This window comes from Procambarus clarkii, chromosome 50 (assembly GCF_040958095.1).
Source record: "Procambarus clarkii isolate CNS0578487 chromosome 50, FALCON_Pclarkii_2.0, whole genome shotgun sequence".
NCBI lineage: Eukaryota > Metazoa > Arthropoda > Malacostraca > Decapoda > Cambaridae > Procambarus > Procambarus clarkii.
Genome location: NC_091199.1, coordinates 36,239,095 through 36,258,828, shown reverse-complemented (window position 1 = coordinate 36,258,828; position 19,734 = coordinate 36,239,095). Strand labels below are relative to the sequence as shown.

Here is a 19,734-nt window from a genome sequence, read left to right as displayed (position 1 = left end):
TTATAGTGTGTACTGGTACCTTTTGGTGTGTACGGGTGCCTTATGGTGTGTACTGGTGCCTTATGGTGTGTACTGGTGCCGTATGGTGTGTACTGGTGCCTCATGGTGTGTACTGGTGCCTTATGGTATGTACTGGTGCCTTATGGTGTGTACTGTTCCTTTATGGTGTGTACTGGTGCCTTATAGTGTGTACTGGTGCCTTATAGTGTGTACTGGTGCCTTATGGTGTGTACTTTGCCTTATGGTGTGTACTGGTGCCTTATGGTGCGCACTGGTGCCTTATAGTGTTTACTGGTGCCTTATAGTGTGTTCTGGTGCCTTATGATGTGTACTGGTGCTTTATAGTGTGTACTTGTGCCAAATAGTGTGTACTGGTGCCTTATACTATGTACTGATGCCTTATAGTGTGTACTGGTGCCTTATAGTGTGTACTGATGCCTTATGATGTGTACTGGTGCCTTATAGTGTGTACTTGTGCCTTATATTGTGTACTGGTGCCTTATAGTGTGTACTGGAGTCTTATAGTGTGTACTGGTGCCTTATAGTGTGTACTGGTGCCTTATAGTGTGTACTGGTGCTGGTGCCTTATTGTGTATACTGGTACTTTATGGTGTGTACTGGTGCCTCATGGTGTGTACTGGTGCTGGTGCCTTATGGTGTGTACTGGTACTTTATGGTTTGTACTGGAGCCTTATAGTGTGTACTGGTGCCTAATGATGTGTACTGGTGCCTTATGGTGTGTACTGGTGCCTTATGGAGTGTACTGGTGCATTATGGTGTGTGCTGGTGCTCTATCATGTGTACTGGTGCCTTATGGTGTGAACTGCTGCCTTATGGTGTGTGCTGGTGCCTTATGGTGTGTACTGGTGCCTTAAGGTGTGTACGTATGCCTTATGGTGTGTACTGGTACCTTATGGTGTGTACTGGTACCTTATGGTGTATACTGGTGCCTTATAGTGTGTACTTGTGCCTTATACTGTGTACTGGTGCCTTATGGTGTGTACTGGTGCCTTATAGTGTGTACTGGTGCCGTATGGTGTGTACTGGTGCCTTATTGTGTGTACTGGTGCCTTATACTGTGTACTGGTGCCTTATAGTGTGTACTGGTACCTTTTGGTGTGTACTGGTGCCTTATGGTATGTACTGGTGCCTTATGGTGTGTACTGGTGCCTTATACTGTGTACTGTTGCCTTAAGGTGTGTACTGGTGCCTTATGGTGTGTACTGGTACCTTATGGTGTATACTGGTACCTTTTGTTGTGTACTGGTGCCTTATGGTGTGTACTGGTGTCTTATACTGTGTACTGTTGCCTTAAGGTGTGTACTGGTGCCTTATGGTGTGTACTGGTGCATTATTGTGTGTAATGGTGCCTTATTGTGTACTGGTGCCTTACGGTGTGTACTGGTGCATTATGGTGTGTACTGGTGCCTTATGGTGTGTACTGGTGCCATATGATGTGTACTCTTGCATTATGGTGTGTACTGGTTCCTTATGGTGTGTACTGGTGCCTTAAGGTGTGTACGTATGCCTTATGGTGTGTACTGGTACCTTATGGTGTGTACTGGTACCTTATGGTGTATACTGGTGCCTTATAGTGTGTACTTGTGCCTTATACTGTGTACTGGTGCCTTATGGTGTGTACTGGTGCCTTATAGTGTGTACTGGTGCCGTATGGTGTGTACTGGTGCCTTATTGTGTGTACTGGTGCCTTATACTGTGTACTGGTGCCTTATAGTGTGTACTGGTACCTTTTGGTGTGTACTGGTGCCTTATGGTATGTACTGGTGCCTTATGGTGTGTACTGGTGCCTTATACTGTGTACTGTTGCCTTAAGGTGTGTACTGGTGCCTTATGGTGTGTACTGGTACCTTATGGTGTATACTGGTACCTTTTGTTGTGTACTGGTGCCTTATGGTGTGTACTGGTGTCTTATACTGTGTACTGTTGCCTTAAGGTGTGTACTGGTGCCTTATGGTGTGTACTGGTGCATTATTGTGTGTAATGGTGCCTTATTGTGTACTGGTGCCTTACGGTGTGTACTGGTGCATTATGGTGTGTACTGGTGCCTTATGGTGTGTACTGGTGCCATATGATGTGTACTCTTGCATTATGGTGTGTACTGGTTCCTTATGGTGTGTATTCGTACCTTATTGTGTGTACTGGTGCCTTATGGTTTGTTCTGGTGCCTTATGGTGTGTGTTCTGGTGCCTTATGGTGTGTACTGGTGCCTTATGGCGTGTACTGGTGCCTTATAGTGTGTACTGGTACCTTATTGTGTGTACTGGTGCATTATGGTGTGTACTGGTGCCTTATGATGTGTACTGGTGCATTATGGTGTGTACTGGTGCCTTATGGTGTGTACTCGTACCTTATTGTGTGTACTGGTGCCTTATGGTGTGTTCTGGTGCCTTATGGTGCATACTGGTGCCGTATGGAGTGTACTGGTGCCTTATGGTGTGTACTGGTACCTTATTGTGTGTACTTGTGCATTATAGTGTGTACTGGTGCCATATGATGTGTACTGGTGCATTATGGTGTGTACTGGTGCATTATGGTGTGTACTGGTGCCTTATGGTGTGTACTGGAGCATTATGGTGTGTACTGGTACCTTATTGTGTGTACTGGTGCATTATGGTGTGTACTGGTGCATTATGGTGTGTACTGGTTCCTTATAGTGTGTACCCGTACCTTATGGTGTGTACCGGTGCCTTATGGTGTGTACTGGTGCCTTATGGTGTGTACTGGGGCCTTATGGTGTGTACTGGTGCCTTATGGTGTGTTCTGGCGCCTTATGGTGCGTACTGGTTCCTTATGGTGTGTAATGGTGTCATATGGTGTGTACTGGTGCTTTATGGTGTGTACTGGTGCCTTATGGTATATACTGGTGCCTTATGGTGTGTACTGGTGCCTTATGGTGTGTACTGGGGCCTTATAGTGTGTACTGGTGCTTTTTGGTGTGTACTGGTGCCTTATGGTTTGTTTAAGTGCCTTATGGTATGTACTGGTGCCTTATGGTTGATACTTTTGTCGTATGGTGTGTACTGGTGCCTTATGGGGTGTACTGGTGCCTTATGGTATGTTCTGGTGCCTTATGGTGTGTACCGGTGCCTTTTGGTGTGTACTGGTGCCTTATGGTATGTACTGGTGCCTTATGGTGTGTACTGTTCCCTTATGGCGTGTACTGGTGCCTTATTGTGTGTTCTAGTGCCTTATGGTATGTACTGGTGTCTTATGGTTTGTACTGGTGTCTTATGGTGTGTACTGGTGCCTTATGGTGTGTACTGGAGCATTATGGTGTGTACTGGTGCCTTTTGGAGTGTACTTGTACCTTATTGTGTATACTGGTGCCTTATGGTGTGTACTGGTGCCTTATAGTGTGTACTCGTACCTTATGGTGTGTACCGGTGCCTTATGGTGTGTACTGGTGCCTTATGGTGTGTACTGGGGCCTTATGGTGTGTACTGGTGCTTTATGGTGTGTACTGGTGCCTTATGGTGTGTTCTGGTGCCTTATGGTTCGTACTGGTGCCTTATGGTGTGTACCGGTGTCTTATGGTGTGTACTGGTGCCTTATGGTGTGTGCTGGTGCCTTATGGTATGTACTGGTGCCTTATGGTGTGTACTGGTGTCTTATAGTGTGTACTCGTACCTTATGGTGTGTACCGGTGCCTTATGGTGTGTACAGGTGCCTTATGGTGTGTACTGGGGCCTTATGGTGTGTACTGGTGCTTTATGGTGTGTACTGGTGCCTTATGGTGTGTTCTGGTGCCTTATGGTGCGTACTGGTGCCGTATGGAGTGTACTGGTGCCTTATGGTGTGTACTGGTGCTTTATGATGTGTACTGGTGCATTATTGTGTGTAATAGTGCCTTATTGTGTACTGGTGCCTTACGGTGTGAACTGGTGCATTATGGTGTGTACTGGTGCCTTATGGTGTGTACTGGTGCCATATGATGTGTACTGGTGCATTATGGTGTGTGCTGGTGCCTTATTGTGTGTACTCGTACCTTATTGTGTGTACTGGTGCCTTATGGTTTGTTCTGGTGCCTTATGGTGTGTGTTCTGGTGCCTTATGGTGTGTACTGGTGCCTTATGGCGTGTACTGGTGCCTTATAGTGTGTACTGGTACCTTATTGTGTATACTGGTGCATTATGGTGTGTACTGGTGCCTTATGATGTGTACTGGTGCATTATGGTGTGTACTGGTGCCTTATGGTGTGTACTCGTACCTTATTGTGTGTACTGGTGCCTTATGGTGTGTTCTGGTGCCTTATGGTGTGTACTGGTGCCCTATGGCGTGTACTGGTGCCTTATGGTGTGTTCTAGTGCCTTATGGTATGTACTGGTGCCTTATGGTTTGTACTGGTGTCTTATGGTGTGTACTGGTGCCATGGTGTGTACGGGTGCATTATGGTGTGTACTGGTGCCTTATGGAGTGTACTTGTACCTTATTGTGTATACTGGTGTCTTATGGTGTGTACTGGTGCCTTATAGTGTGTACTCGTACCTTATGGTGTGTACCGGTGCCTTATGGTGTGTACTGGTGCCTTATGGTGTGTACTGGGGCCTTATGTTGTGTACTGGTGCTTTATTGTGTGTTCTGGTGCCTTATGGTTCGTACTGGTGCCTTATGGTGTGTACTGGTGTCTTATAGTGTGTACTGGTGCCTTATGTTGTGTACTGGTGCCTTATGGTATATACTGGTGCCTTATGGTGTGTACTGGTTCCTTATGGTGTGTACTGGGGCCTTATGGTGTGTACTGGTGCCTTATGGTGTGTACTGATGCCTTATGGTGTGTTCTAGTGCCTTATGGTATGTACTGGTGCCTTACGGTTTGTACTGGTGTCTTATGGTGTGTACTGGTGCCTTATAGTGTGTACTGGTGCCTTAGGGTATGTACTGGTACCTTATAGTGTGTGCTGGTACCTTTTGGTGTGTACGGGTGCCTTATGGTGTGTACTGGTGCCTTATGGTGTGTACTGGTGCCGTATGGTGTGTACTGGTGCCTTATGGTGTGTACTGGTGCCTAATGGTATGTACTGGTGCCTTATGGTGTGTACTGTTCCCTTATGGTGTGTACTGGTGCCTTATCGTGTGTACTGGTGCCTTATAGTGTGTACTGGTGCCTTATGGTGTGTACTGGTGCCTTATGGTGTGTACTGGTGCCTTATGGTGTGTACTGGTGCCTTATGGTGCGCACTGGTGCCTTATAGTGTTTACTGGTGCCTTATAGTGTGTTCTGGTGCCTTATGGTGTGTACTGGTGCTTTAAAGTGTGTTCTTGTGCCAAATAGTGTGTACTGGTGCCTTATACTATGTACTGATGCCTTATAGTGTGTACTGGTGCCTTATAGTGTGTACTGATGCCTTATGATGTGTACTGGTGCCTTATAGTGTGTACTTGTGCCTTATATTGTGTACTGGTGCCTTATAGTGTGTACTGGAGTCTTATAGTGTGTACTGGTGCCTTATAGTGTGTACTGGTGCCTTATAGTGTGTACTGGTGCTGGTGCCTTATTGTGTATACTGGTACTTTATGGTGTGTACTGGTGCCTCATGGTGTGTACTGGTGCTGGTGCCTTATGCTGTGTACTGGTACTTTATGGTTTGTACTGGAGCCTTATGGTGTGTACTGGTGCCTTATGATGTGTACTGGTGCCTTATGGTGTGTACTGGTGCCTTATGGTGTGTACTGGTGCATTATGGTGTGTACTGGTGCTCTATCATGTGTACTGGTGCCTTATGGTGTGAACTGCTGCCTTATGGTGTGTGCTGGTGCCTTATGGTGTGTACTGGTGCCTTAAGGTGTGTACGTATGCCTTATGGTGTGTACTGGTACCTTATGGTGTGTACTGGTACCTTATGGTGTATACTGGTGCCTTATAGTGTGTACTTGTGCCTTATACTGTGTACTGGTGCCTTATGGTGTGTACTGGTGCCTTATAGTGTGTACTGGTGCCGTATGGTGTGTACTGGTGCCTTATTGTGTGTACTGGTGCCTTATACTGTGTACTGGTGCCTTATAGTGTGTACTGGTACCTTTTGGTGTGTACTGGTGCCTTATGGTATGTACTGGTTCCTTATGGTGTGTACTGGTGCCTTATACTGTGTACTGTTGCCTTAAGGTGTGTACTGGTGCCTTATGGTGTGTACTGGTACCTTATGGTGTATACTGGTGCCTTATGGTGTGTACTGGTGTCTTATACTGTGTACTGTTGCCTTAAGGTGTGTACTGGTGCCTTATGGTGTGTACTGGTGCATTATTGTGTGTAATGGTGCCTGATTGTGTACTGGTGCCTTACGGTGTGTACTGGTGCATTATGGTGTGTACTGGTGCCTTATGGTGTGTACTGGTGCCATATGATGTGTACTCTTGCATTATGGTGTGTACTGGTGCCTTATGGTGTGTATTCGTACCTTATTGTGTGTACTGGTGCCTTATGGTTTGTTCTGGTGCCTTATGGTGTGTGTTCTGGTGCCTTATGGTGTGCACTGGTGCCTTATGGCGTGTACTGGTGCCTTATAGTGTGTACTGGTACCTTATTGTGTGTACTGTTGCATTATGATGTGTACTGGTGCCTTATGATGTGTACTGGTGCATTATGGTGTGTACTGGTGCCTTATGGTGTGTACTCGTACCTTATTGTGTGTACTGGTGCCTTATGGTGTGTTCTGGTGCCTTATGGTGCATACTGGTGCCGTATGGAGTGTACTGGTGCCTTATGGTGTGTACTGGTACCTTATTGTGTGTACTTGTGCATTATAGTGTGTACTGGTGCCATATGATGTGTACTGGTGCATTATGGTGTGTACTGGTGCATTATGGTGTGTACTGGTGCCTTATGGTGTGTACTGGTGCATTATGGTGTGTACTGGTACCTTATTGTGTGTACTGGTGCATTATGGTGTGTACTGGTGCATTATGGTGTGTACTGGTTCCTTATAGTGTGTACCCGTACCTTATGGTGTGTACCGGTGCCTTATGGTGTGTACTGGTGCCTTATGGTGTGTACTGGGGCCTTATGGTGTGTACTGGTGCCTTATGGTGTGTTCTGGCGCCTTATGGTGCGTACTGGTGCCTTATGGTGTGTACTGGTGTCATATGGTGTGTACTGGTGCTTTATGGTGTGTACTGGTGCCTTATGGTATATACTGGTGCCTTATGGTGTGTACTGGTGCCTTATGGTGTGTACTGGTGCCTTATGGTGTGTACTGGGGCCTTATAGTGTGTACTGGTGCTTTTTGGTGTGTACTGGTGCCTTATGGTTTGTTCAAGTGCCTTATGGTATGTACTGGTGCCTTATGGTTGGTACTGGTGTCGTATGGTGTGTACTGGTGCCTTATGGTGTGTACTGGTGCCTTATGGTATGTACTGGTGCCTTATGGTGTGTACTGGTGCCTTATGGTGTGTACTGGTGCCTTATGGTATGTACTGGTGCCTTATGGTGTGTGCTGGTGCCTTATGGTATGTACTGGTGCCTTATGGTGTGTACTGGTGTCTTATGGTGTGTACTGGTGCCTTATGGTGTGTACTGGTGCCTTATGATGTGTACTGGTGCCTTATCGTGATTTTTATATATAAGCCGCTAATATTCAGTTTTCTAACTCATTAAATAAGTCACAAGGAACTGTGAACGTAACTTTGCTCTTACTCTCACCTTCCTGGACGCCTCGCTGCTCCTCCTGCAGCTGGTGTATAGCAATCTGGTTAATAATGACGGTCGCTGTCAGGTCCAACTCCTGCGTGTGGTCCATGGTGGCCTCTGGGAAGGCGGCTGACCAGGCCAACAGGACACAGAGGAGAGGCAGCAGACAGACAGACATGACTCTCACCACCACACTCTCACTACACACTAAACAACACCCAGCATGACCGCTGGCTGGCTGGCTGGTCACCACGCACTAAGTACACCCGCGCTAAACGCCCACACTGATAGGTAGTGGGGCGTTGAATCACCAGGAAACTCTCCTTCAATATGGCCAGTTCTTATTTATGCTTTTACAAACAGGAGAGGTCCAGTGAGAATAATGAGCATAAAAGAATATGAAAGAATGTAGAGATCTGTTAATAAGAAGGTTAAGCTATAAGAGGACTGCGCCTCACAACCAACTAACTGAGAGGATTTGATCATAACATCAAATACTGAGTGTAATGTACAAGGTGAACAGGGACAGCTTGTTTTTAATGAGAGAAAGATTAATAGAACATAAGTTGAGGATAGAAACACAAATTAATAGAAAAAGATAAGGACATACTCATACCCTGTATGTGTAGTCAACAAGCAGTATGCACTGGAAGAAGAAGTTGCAGAAGCCACCTCTCTTCAAAATTTTTAAGACAAGATCCGACAAAGAATGTGAACGTGAGAATAGTTAAACTGTAATACAACAAGTACAACAAAGCCCGAGTAGGAGAGGTTTAGAGAGCTACGCTTCACTTACCTTAGCAACACGTCCAAAGACCAAGTCCATTCTATCCAGTGGCTGACCCATAAGACACATTCATCAGTTTAACATTTTGTACATTTAAAACAGAAGTTTTCTGAAATATAAATTAGTATATTATCAAATTGTGCATATTTAGGCATTTGTTAGGTTAGGTGTTTAGGTTCTGTTGGCGCTTATTTGTATTTGTATATAAGCAGGTAAAGCATTTACAGCGATGTGGTTCAAACAAAAGGCCTCAGTGAAGCACATGTTCTGGAAGTGTTCTGACGTCATCAGTTGTGAATTGTTGGAAAAACCGACACCATTTACCAACTCTCAAATTAACACATAGAAAATGAGACACAGTGGAAATTTCTGGCAGTAGAAAACGGGGGATGTCATTGCCACATCACTGTAGCAATGCAAATTCACCAGCAAATTCACCAGCTATATTAATGGGAAATCTTCTTAATACCATAGTTTTTGGACTGTAAACATCTTAAAAACATTTCACTTGAATCAACTTAATTATCAGTACTAAAATAGAATAAATGTAAGCCTTCCATTCCCTTCTTGACATCTGGACAACATAGCAGAGGCATCAGTGGAAAGAGGGATGGAGAGAGCAGTCACCATTAACATTATACCAGTCTTGCTGGGGCAAATCTAGCCCCAATAATTTCCCTTGGAACACAGTGTTATGTGAATAAAGTGCTCTCATTGTCAACACATGATATATGTCTACTATAAGGGGAAGTGTTCTCCGAAACCCATTTATTATCTTTCATTTCTGGTCAGTAATGTTATGTAGCTATAGGGTAAACCGGTCAGAATGCAAAGCGAGAACAAACAACAAGGTGATAGATATTCACCTCTCATTATTTAAATTGCCTCTATTTCCTCTGATATACCTGTCATATTAGGATTACTGCCAGTACATTGTGTGCCCTTTGACAGGTGTAATTGAAGAGGAACAAGAATTACTAGTTATCTAGTACTGCAGTACATGAGTTGGCGGCCAGCTTCACAAACAAAGTGTATCAACTGGCTTCTTCATCCGAGTTCATATCTGGTTGCCTAGGACAAAATCAGCCATACAAGATAAGTCCTCCCCATTTAATTACTAATATATGTAGTCTAATACTGTAGTGTATGTCTACCAATCAACAATTTTTATTGCTAGACGAAGTATATAAATAATAAACCCCCCAGAATGTGTAAGGAAAGAGATTTGTGGGAAATTTAAACATCATACAGTCCCTTTTAAACATCATACAGTTTACTATCGAAATAAATAAACATAGAAATAAATTCCTGTTTAAAATGCAATAAAGTTTAATGTAAATTGCAAAATAAAGCCCACAGGTCAGTTTCCCTACATGAGTAGTGTGTAAACCATTTATCATTCATAAACGGGTGGTTTGGCGGGTGCATGGATTGGTCTTTGGCCTTCGTTTACGAGGACGCGCTGCCCTTGGTCACTGATTGGTAAGTACCACCCCCTTCCTCACTACCCCACCACCACCTTCACTACACACACCACCACCATCATCCACCCCACCTTCACTAAACCATCCACTACCCTGCATCTATGCTCTATAAATTACAATAGAAGATCTCCCACTACCTTCCACCTACACACCACCAACCACCATTCACCACAGCCCTCCACCTTGACACTGCCGCCAGGCCCTGGGCTGATAGGATGTGCGTGCCTCTTCTCCCCTCTAGGGGTTAAGTTCCTCGTACCCAACTCTTGTGTTTGATAGCCAGGATGTATCGAGACAATACTATTGTGTAGCTGAGTGTTCTGACACTATAGCATAAGTCACTAGTAAAAGAGGAACCCTAGAGTGAACTAATATTCTGGGAGCACACTCAGGCTTAGGAGCTGGAGGCCTGAAGAGAGGCTAGCTGGCCTCCACCGCTCCCTACCAGGGGAAGCCTACCAAACGTTAGTGTTTGATGCATTGCTGGTGCTAATAACACAGCATTACTTGCACAGGGTACTTGGGACTCACTGTAAGACTCTCTAGCAAGAAGAGATATATCTAAAGGCATCACCAGCTTCAGGCAACAACTACAGCAATGAGAGTGGTGGGATTGTAACCTGACCCCCCACGGGCCCACTGACCCAACGGTCTTTCCCACCCCCTCCCTAACAGGAGGGTGACACAGCCACCAACATTAAATGATGCCAGCTTTGTATAGAGCACCTGTACATTCATAGTTATATGACTTCCTCATTATCTCTTACTCTTCTCACTTCGCCATTTCAATAAGTCAAGTGGAACGGCCCATGGCCCATGCGGTTACCTGTAAAATCTGGGAGACCAATTGATTTGTGTATCTGTTCACCCTTGTAGCAGGGTTAGACTGTCTTTGGGGACCTTCTATCCACAAATAGGACATAGGAGAATAAGTCACTGAGGGTTAACCTCTACGAGTCACAACCAACCAAGTAGAAGGACGGAGTGCTTAGCCCTCAGCTAAGGAGAGCTTATTCTTAGGAAGGGATAGGAAGAGCAAAGCAAGAAAACAGAAAAGAATGAGCTAGTACTGAGACAATGAGAGGTCACCGGGTAAAAATCCTCCCCCTTGTGGGGGTGGGGGACACAAGCTATGATAAACAGAATGAACTAGCCAATCTCTTGTTCACTCTCAAGGTACGATTTTCTAAACTAATAACCACAAGGGACTCCTCATTCATAGCACTATGTTACCAGGATGAAGATGTTGACAGAGTCATCAAGGGAAAAAGTATATGTAAATTGACGGGGAAACATTTTCAGGTCATTATTTCCCCAGAGCTGCAGGCCAGGAAGACAATAGTCCTGAAGAGACTTGATGCATCACTTACTAACAATACCCCGGAAAATATAAAACGCCACATAGAAGAAAGGAATGATTGGGCCAAGGTAGAAGAAGTAATTCTCATGCCGAGATTGTCTACCATGATGAAAATAAGATTCGAAGAAATCTCCATGGCACAGAAAGCTCTCAGTCAAGGTATCCATTGCCACTACTACCACCTTAGCATGGACAACTACAACCTTGAGCAAGAAGAATGCTGTAACATAACCCCTTGTTGGACATGCTATAAATACGACCACACAGCCGCAGATTGCCAACAAACGGTCAAAGTATGTTCAGAATGCGCTGAGCAGGGACACATATTCAGAGATTGCACAAATAAATCAAACCCCAAATGTCTCAATTGTGGGGGTCCCCACCGCATGCTGGCATCAATCTGTCCCACTAGAAAGAACATCCTAAAACAAAAAAGGGCCGATGACGCAGCAACAAAGACAGCAACAGTCAATAATACCTATGCAGGTATAACTACCACCAATGCTTGGTCAAATAAGGTATCACACAATCCAGCAAACACTACCCCACACAATCCAGCAAACATGACCTGACAGGTAATTGGGGACCTACCAACAAAGATCCTGAGCAGTATGATCTTTGCTCACTTAGAAAACTTAGCAAGTCCAGGGTCATTTGGATCCGTAATTAAAGAAACGTACAGGAGGAAAGGTCTCCCAGAAATGGTATTCCCAGACAATCCTTCCACACTTAACATCATAAAAGCCCTGGTGGCCAGCAATATAATCAGCATTCCCACATCTGAGACTAACTCCCAACAAGTGTCAGGACCCACGAATGCAGAGACCCTCGATGTGTCAGAAGGGGAAGTTGAACTAACACCAGTCGCACCATCCACCACTAATGACCCCCAAGGAGGGCCTACAAACATACAAGCACCACAGGAGACACAACTATTAGCGAATTCCGATGAGGTAACTGAGGCAGATCACAGACACACAGTGGGCATCAATGCTTACCACACACATACAGACAATGCTGCAAACTCAGACACAGTCACCCAGGACTAAGCAGAGATCCCAAACAATACCGAATTCTTCTCAAGAAACGAAACCCACACGGTTAACTACAAGATCCTCAAAGAACGTATACGAACTCAGAACGTAAAATTCCAACACAATATCCCTAATGCTAATACGAAATACGTCTACAATTATATAATGTCGCATGCTTTCAACCAAACCCCCATAACCATTCAACAGATAAGCAGCAGTCTGTTTAACACAATGCACAACGGACATGCATCGATCCAAAACAATCCACGAGGTGGAAGTGACCTATCAGTTTCAACATAGCCATCCAGTTATTACCAATAATTCAACACAATGTTCTAAGCTGGACTCCATACAGAGCATTGAAACTCAGCAACTTGTACAGAGAAATAGACCCAGATTTAATACTCATTAACAGCCATGGAAAAAAGGATAGTGAGAAGATAAAGATTTTCTATTACAAAATTTACCAGGTCAACAGCGCTGACCAAGCCAACGATGGAGCAGCAATTGCTGTAAGGAAAAATATTCGAAACAAAATTCTAGATAATTTTCAAGTAAACTTCCTTGCAATGGAACTCCGAACTACGAAAGGTACAATCTTCATAGGAACGTGTTACCAACCACCAAGACGACCTTACCTTCCCCTGACCGACATCATGAAACTCACCAGAAGGAACAGACCTGCCTACTTCCTGGGAGGTCTGAACGCCAAATACAGAACACTGGGACACGGATGGAACAACCAGGCAGGAGATGCCATCCACAATATGATAAGGAACGGCAATCTAACCCACCTGGGCCCAGACTTCCCAACTTATGTCAGACAAGGACACAGTGGTAAACCAGACATAATACTGTCAAACAACCACCACTTCTTAAACACCCGCATAGAAAGGGGCCCAGAGAGCACAAGCGACCCCCTACCAATAATAATGAAGCTATCGGCTAACCCCATTCAGAAACCCTCACCACCAAGACTTCAATACACAAAAAACTGACTGGGAAGCGTTCAAAAGCAGTGCACAGGAAATCAGTGTCACAGACTTTAATGGAAAGGAAACATCATACATAAATACAGAGCTAAATACGTGTATTAGCACCATAGAAAAATGCATGAACGATCGTATCCCCGTAGCTCACCACATAATGCTCCCACACCCCCAAGCCACTGAGACACTTAGGACGCTGCAAACCAGATATAACAATCCTCTACAACTCATAACGCACAACGGGTGGACGGACGAGCACAAAAGACTACAAAGAGAGTTACAAGACAAGCTTTAAGATCTATACAAAATAGAATACACCAAAAAATGGGATGACCTAATAAGCAAAATTTAAGCCGACTACAGAAACCCAGGAAAGTTCTGGAAGAAAGTGATGGAAAACTCAGGTGAAGGAACACCCTGAATCATAGACGCCTCAGGAAATAAACTCTATGAGGAAAGTGAACAAGAACAGGAATTCAGGAAGTTCTGTGAAAAAATATTCAGGATAAACCCGGAAACAAATTTCAACTTTTGCCCCATTATTGAAAGGGAAATTACAACTCAAGTCGTTAACTGAGCTGAAGCACTACTCCCGACGCAAACAATAGACCTTAACAACATCTGCAATGACTGCCACCTTATGAAACACAACCATTGCAGAGGTCCATAAAACAATTATGGGTTCCAGAACAAGGCGCCGGGCAACAGCAAGATAAATAAGATGGTATTATCCAACCTACCAGTGATTGCACTCCATCAATACACTTGTATAGTAAATACAGCTCTTGCATCTGAACTATTCCCCACATACTTCAAGAATGCCACAATAGGATTAATGCCCAAGCCAGGTAAACCCCCAACCCAAACTGAAAATTACAGGCCAATTTCCCTCCTCGAAGTACGAGGCAAAATATTTGAAAAAATAATCAGTCAGAGACTTGTGAAGTACATGGAAGAGGAGGAGAAGTATTACACCAGGCAGGAAGGGTTTAGGAACCGCAGAGGGCCCAATACAGCAATAGCCCTGATCTACGAGCATATAGCCAACGCAGTGTCGAAAAAAGATCAGTGTAATATAGTGCTTAGAAACGTTTCGAAAGCCTTCGAAAAAGTATGGCACACAGGCCTAAAATATAAGATATATGAGCTAGGAGTCCCTGTGAGATTTACAGCTACTCTCTGCAGCTTTATAAACAACAGAACTGCTAGGCTCAATATCGGCAGCTACTTGGGTGACTGAATAATAGAACTGAAAAGTAGAGTACCACAAGGAAGCTGCCTCTCCCCCACTCTATTCAACATATTTGCAGGTGACCTACCCCAACCCCAACATGGAGAATACATCACGTACGCTGACGATATCACCCAAATAATATGCCAACCGGGTCCTTACCTTGAGGTGCTTCTGGGGCTTACCGTCCCCGCAGCCCGGTCGTCGACCAGGCCTCCTGGTTGCTGGACTGATCAACCAGGCTATTGGACGCGGCTACTCGCAGCCTAACGTATGAGTCACAGCCTGGTTGATCAGGTATCCTTTGGAGGTGCTTATCCAGTTCTCTCTTGAACACTGTGAGGGGTTTGCCAGTTATGTCCCTTATGTGTAGCGGAAGTGTGTTGAACAGTCTCGGGCCTCTGATGTTGATAGAGTTCTCTCTCAGAGTACCTGTTGCACCTCTGCTTTTCAACGGGGGTATTCTGCACATCCTGCCATGTTTTCTGGTCTCATGTGATGTGGTCTCATTTCTGTGTGCAGGTTTGGGACCAGCCCCTCTAATATTTTCCACGTGTAAATTATTATGTATCTCTCCCGCCTGTGCTCAAGGGAGTACAGATTTAGGCTCTTTAGTCGGTCCCAATAGTTTAGATGTTTTACTGAGTGGATTCTAGCAGTAAAGAATCTCTGCACACTCTCCAGGTCAGCAATTTCTCCAGCTTTGAAAGGGGCTGTCATTGTGCAGCAGTACTCCACTCTAGAGAGCACAAGCGTTTTGAAAAGTATCATCATCGGTTTAGCATCTCTAGTGTGAAAAGTTCTTGTTATCCAACCTGTCATTTTTCTTGCAATTGTGACGGCTACTTTATTGTATTCTTTAATGGTAAGGTCTTCCGACATGAGTACACCCAGATCCTTTACATTGTCTTTTCGTTCTATGTTATGATTTGCCTGAGTTTTGTACGTGGTTTCCGTTTTTATATTTTCATTTTTTCCATAGCCCATGAGCTGGAACTTATGTTCGTTAAACACCATAATATTTTCTGTAGCCCATAGAAAGACCTGATCTACATCTGATTGGAGGTTCGCCGTGTCCTCTATGTTGCCTACTCTCATGAAGATCCTAGTGTCATCTGCAAAGGATGATACAGTGCTATAGGTTATGTTCTTGTCTATGTCCGATAAGAGGATGAGAAAAAGTACAGAAGCAAGCACAGTACCCTGGGGGACTGAGCTCTTCACGGTTGATGGGCTGGATTTTATTTATTCTGTTAGTCAGTAAATTGTAGATCCATCTGCCTATTTTTCCGGTAATTCCTTTTGAACGCATTTTATGTGCAATAACACCATGGTCACATTTATCAAAAGCTTTTGCGAAATATGTGTAAATTACATCCGCGTTTTGTTTGTCTTCCATATCATCTAATGCCATATCATAGTGGTCCAGCAACTGGGACTGGCAAGAGCGCACTGTTCTGATACCAAGTTGTCCGGGGTTATGGAGATGCTGTGATTCCATGTATTTTGTGATCTTACTTCTTAGCACTCTCTCAAAATTTTTTATGATGTGCGATGTTAGTGCTATCGGTCTGTAATTTTTTGCCTCTGTCATATTTCCTCCTTTATGAAGTGGTGCTATCCCTGCTGTTTTTAGTATATCAGGGATAACGCCAGTATCTAGGCTTTGTCTCCACAGAATGTGGAGGGCCTGCGATAGTGGTTTTTTACAGTTCTTGATGAATATGGAGTTCCAAGAATCCGGGCTTGGTGCAGAGTGCATAGGCATACTGTTTATGGCTTCTTCAAAATCCAGTGGGGATAGGGTGACGTCTGATATATGATTTGATGTTGGTATCATATCCATGAAAAATTCATTTGAGTTATCAATCTTTAGTGCGTTTAATGGCTCGCTGAAAACAGTCATACTGTTTCCTCAGTAGCTCACTCATTTCTTTGTTGTCATCGGTGAAAGTTCCATCTCCCTTTCGCAGGGGCCCGATACGAGATGTGGTTTTTGATCTTGATTTTGCATAGGAGAAAAAATATTTCGGATTTTTCTCTAATTCACTGATGGGCTTTTGCTCTCTTTGCCTCTCCTGGGTTTTGTATGATTCTTGTAGCTTGAGTTCAATTGTTTCTATTTCTCTACCTTACCTTCTTCGCCGCTCTTGAGATAGGGTGAGACTCTCAAGTTGCTCCGCGATTCGTTTTCTTCGCCTATATAGGGAACGACGTTCCCGTTCCAATCTGCATCTCGTCCTCTTTTTTTTCTTAGGGGTATGCAGTTTGAACATATTTCTAGTGCTACTGAGCTTATTTTTTCCAGGCACTGGTTCAGGTTTGCACTTTCTAGCTGATCTTCCCAGTTTATTTCTGTGAAGTCCTCGTTTATTTGTTCCCAGTTTATCTGTTTATTATTGAAGTTGAATTTGCTGAAATCTCCTCCACCTAGAATCTGGACTGGTTTTGATTGTCTATTCCCCATGGTTGTCATAACTTCAATTAAGTTGTGATCTGAGTAACAGGTATTTGTAATCATTATGTTCCTGATCAATTCATCATTATTAGTGAAAATGAGGTCCAGCGTGTTCTCCTTCCTAGTTGGTTCTACTATTTGCTGGTTTAAGGCAAACCTGTCACACATTCGTAGCAGGTCATTTGCATGTGCCTGTTCATTTAGGCTACTTCCTGGTATTCTTTCTGATATTACTGTATTAGCCAGGTGCTTCCATTTCAGGTGTCGTAGGTTGAAGTCCCCAAGCAGGATGATGTTCGGAGCTGGATTTGTGAGGTTTTCCAAGCAGTGTTCTATTTTCATTAGTTGGTCTTTAAACTGCTGAGGGTTTGCCTCCGGTGACTTATATGCAAGGACAATAACTACATTTAGGATCTCTATTTTGATTATCAGCACTTCCACCATATCATTTGAGGTGTTTAGCAGTTCAGTACAGATGAGTGTGTCTTTGACGTAGAGGCTGACCCCACCCTGAAGCCCGTGTTTCCTCTCACATCTGAAAAGATTGTACTCTGAGATCCATATTTCACCATTATGGTAGTCCTTTGTGTGGGTTTCTGTTAGGGCTGCAAACACTGCATTTGCCTCATGAAGGAGACCATCTATAAAGTGAACTTGTTGGATTTGCGTGTTTTTATACCCTGGATGTTGGCAAATATAAATGATGTTATCGTGTTAGTGGAAGTGCTGGATGCCTTACTTGGTGTTAATATCTAAGGCTCTGGTAAGGAGGCCACTGTGTTTGCGTCCTCTCCAGCATTTGACCGAGTTGGTGGTAGAGTCTGGTCATTTTCAGCCATTCTTCTCCTCCTCCTCTTGCTAAAAAAATTATCCCAGTCGACGGAGTAGTGGCTGTTTTCATAGTGGCGGTCAGTCGGTTTTATTTGCTTGGTACCTCTTATATGAAAAGCTGGACATTCAGCATTGAAGCACTCTTTCCTGTCCAAAGAGTTCTTGCAAGCTTCTGGGTGAAAGAATTCGCAGCTTTTGGTACATTTACCTGTATTGAGGAGGTTTCTGCACGTTCTAGGGTGATCGTACATGCATGTTCCATTTGTTCTTCCCGATATCCCATGTTTACAGGTTGCCCATTTGTAATACCAACTGATTTTAGGGTCTTGTTATGTTTGTGTCCCTTTGCCAGGGACCGCACTCTGCTGCGGCGTCCCCGACACTGTGCTTTGCTCCGGTGCCATTGACACCGTGCTCTGCTCAGGCACCCCCGACTCCCTGCTCTGCTGAGGCGTCCCCGACTCCCCGCTCTGCTCAGGCGCCCCCGACTCCCCACTCTTCTCAGGCGTCTCCGACTCCCCGCTCTGCTCAGGCGTCTCCAACTCCCTGCTCTGCTCAGGCGTCTCCGACTCCCTGCTCTGCTCAGGTCCCCGACTCCCCGCTCTGCTCAGGCTCCCCCGACTTCCCACTCTGCTCAGGCGTCTCCGACTCCCCGCTCTGCTCAGGCGTCCCCGACTCCCCGCTCTGCTCAGGCGTCCCCGACTCCCCGCTCTGCTCAGGCGTCCCCGACACTGTGCTCTGCTCTGGGGCCTGCGACACCGCGCTCTGCTCCGGTGCCATTGACACCGTGCTCTGCTCAGGCACCCCCGACTCCCTGCTCTGCTGAGGCGTCCCCGACTCCCCGCTCTGCTCAGGCGCCCCCAACTCCCCACTCTTCTCAGGCGTCTCCGACTCCCCGCTCTGCTCAGGCGTCTCCAACTCCCTGCTCTGCTCAGGCGTCTCCGACTCCCTGCTCTGCTCAGGCGTCCCCGACTCCCCGCTCTGCTCAGGCTCTCCCGACTTCCCACTCTGCTCAGGCGTCTCCGACTCCCCGCTCTGCTCAGGCGTCCCCGACTCCCCGCTCTGCTCAGGCGTCCCCGACTCCCCGCTCTGCTCAGGCGTCCCCGACTCCCTGCTCTGCTCCGGCGCCGCTGCCACCGAGCTGTGTGCTGCATCTGGTTGTACCTTGGTGTCATGTACAGTTTGAATGAAGACATTAGAAATTGCTATACAGGCATTTATTAGTGATTCTCTGTTTTCGGCGGGAGTTTTATCCGGGATTTCCATCATCTTCAAAAAAGTTACATCATCCTTTTTGCAGAGCTAGTACACAGAGTGGTCACTGGGACCATTTCTCATTGAATTATTGGTCATGTTGGCACATTTTTTGTGTATGGCTGCTGAACAGAGTTGACAGTGAAAGCTCTGTTGGTAATCTACCTTCATGTTACATTCTATGCACGTTCTTATCAAATCCATTTTTGTTGAACACTTCTGTTTAGTGGTGGTGATCTTACAAGGTCTTACAAAGTGGGTTGTTGACCGTTGGGGGTTGACCGTGGGTGTTGACCGTGGGTGTTTACCAACTTGAGATAGGCCTGTAGGAGGCTGTATTGACTGGCAGTGCTGTTACCACGTGTCACACTCTTAATTTGTTTTGTTCACTTGTTAGATTACATTACTTGCATTTTCCCACTAGTTATCTTACAGTAGAGGCGTCTAGTTTCTGTGTCTGGGCACTAGTTACCTGAGTACGTTACACTATTTGAAAGAATACACACAGTGGGTACTGGGGTGGGCCTACATCCAAATGGCCCTTGTTTACATACACACGACGGACTCATTTTGTGTATAAATTGTTAACTTGATAGTAAGATATGTTATCTGATTTTTTTTTATAATAGACACACGTTTTGCATAGAGAGCTTAGCACTAT

The 19,734-nt window shown here is 45.1% G+C and overlaps 2 protein-coding genes across 2 annotated transcripts in view; both read right to left on the bottom strand.

The window, feature by feature from the left end:
* LOC138351750 (putative golgin subfamily A member 6-like protein 19) overlaps positions 1–7,826 on the bottom strand; it is a 417,660-nt gene extending 409,834 nt beyond the window's left edge. The window contains exon 1 of the mRNA XM_069303778.1: positions 7,658–7,826. Within this exon, the coding sequence (XP_069159879.1) occupies positions 7,658–7,823 (166 nt within the window). The 5' untranslated portion in view covers positions 7,824–7,826. The remainder of the gene's footprint in view (positions 1–7,657) is intronic.
* A 10,575-nt stretch (positions 7,827–18,401) lies between these two features.
* Positions 18,402–19,088, bottom strand: LOC138351749 (processed variable antigen-like). Its single transcript, XM_069303777.1, has one exon. The coding sequence runs from the start codon at positions 19,086–19,088 to the stop codon at positions 18,402–18,404; it is 687 nt and encodes a 228-aa protein (XP_069159878.1).
* Between the last annotated feature and the right edge of the window lie 646 nt (positions 19,089–19,734).

Coding starts and splice junctions, on each gene's coding strand:
- LOC138351749 (XM_069303777.1), bottom strand. CDS start 19,088: ATGATGGAAATCCCGGATAAAACTCCCGCCGAAAACAGAGAATCACTA.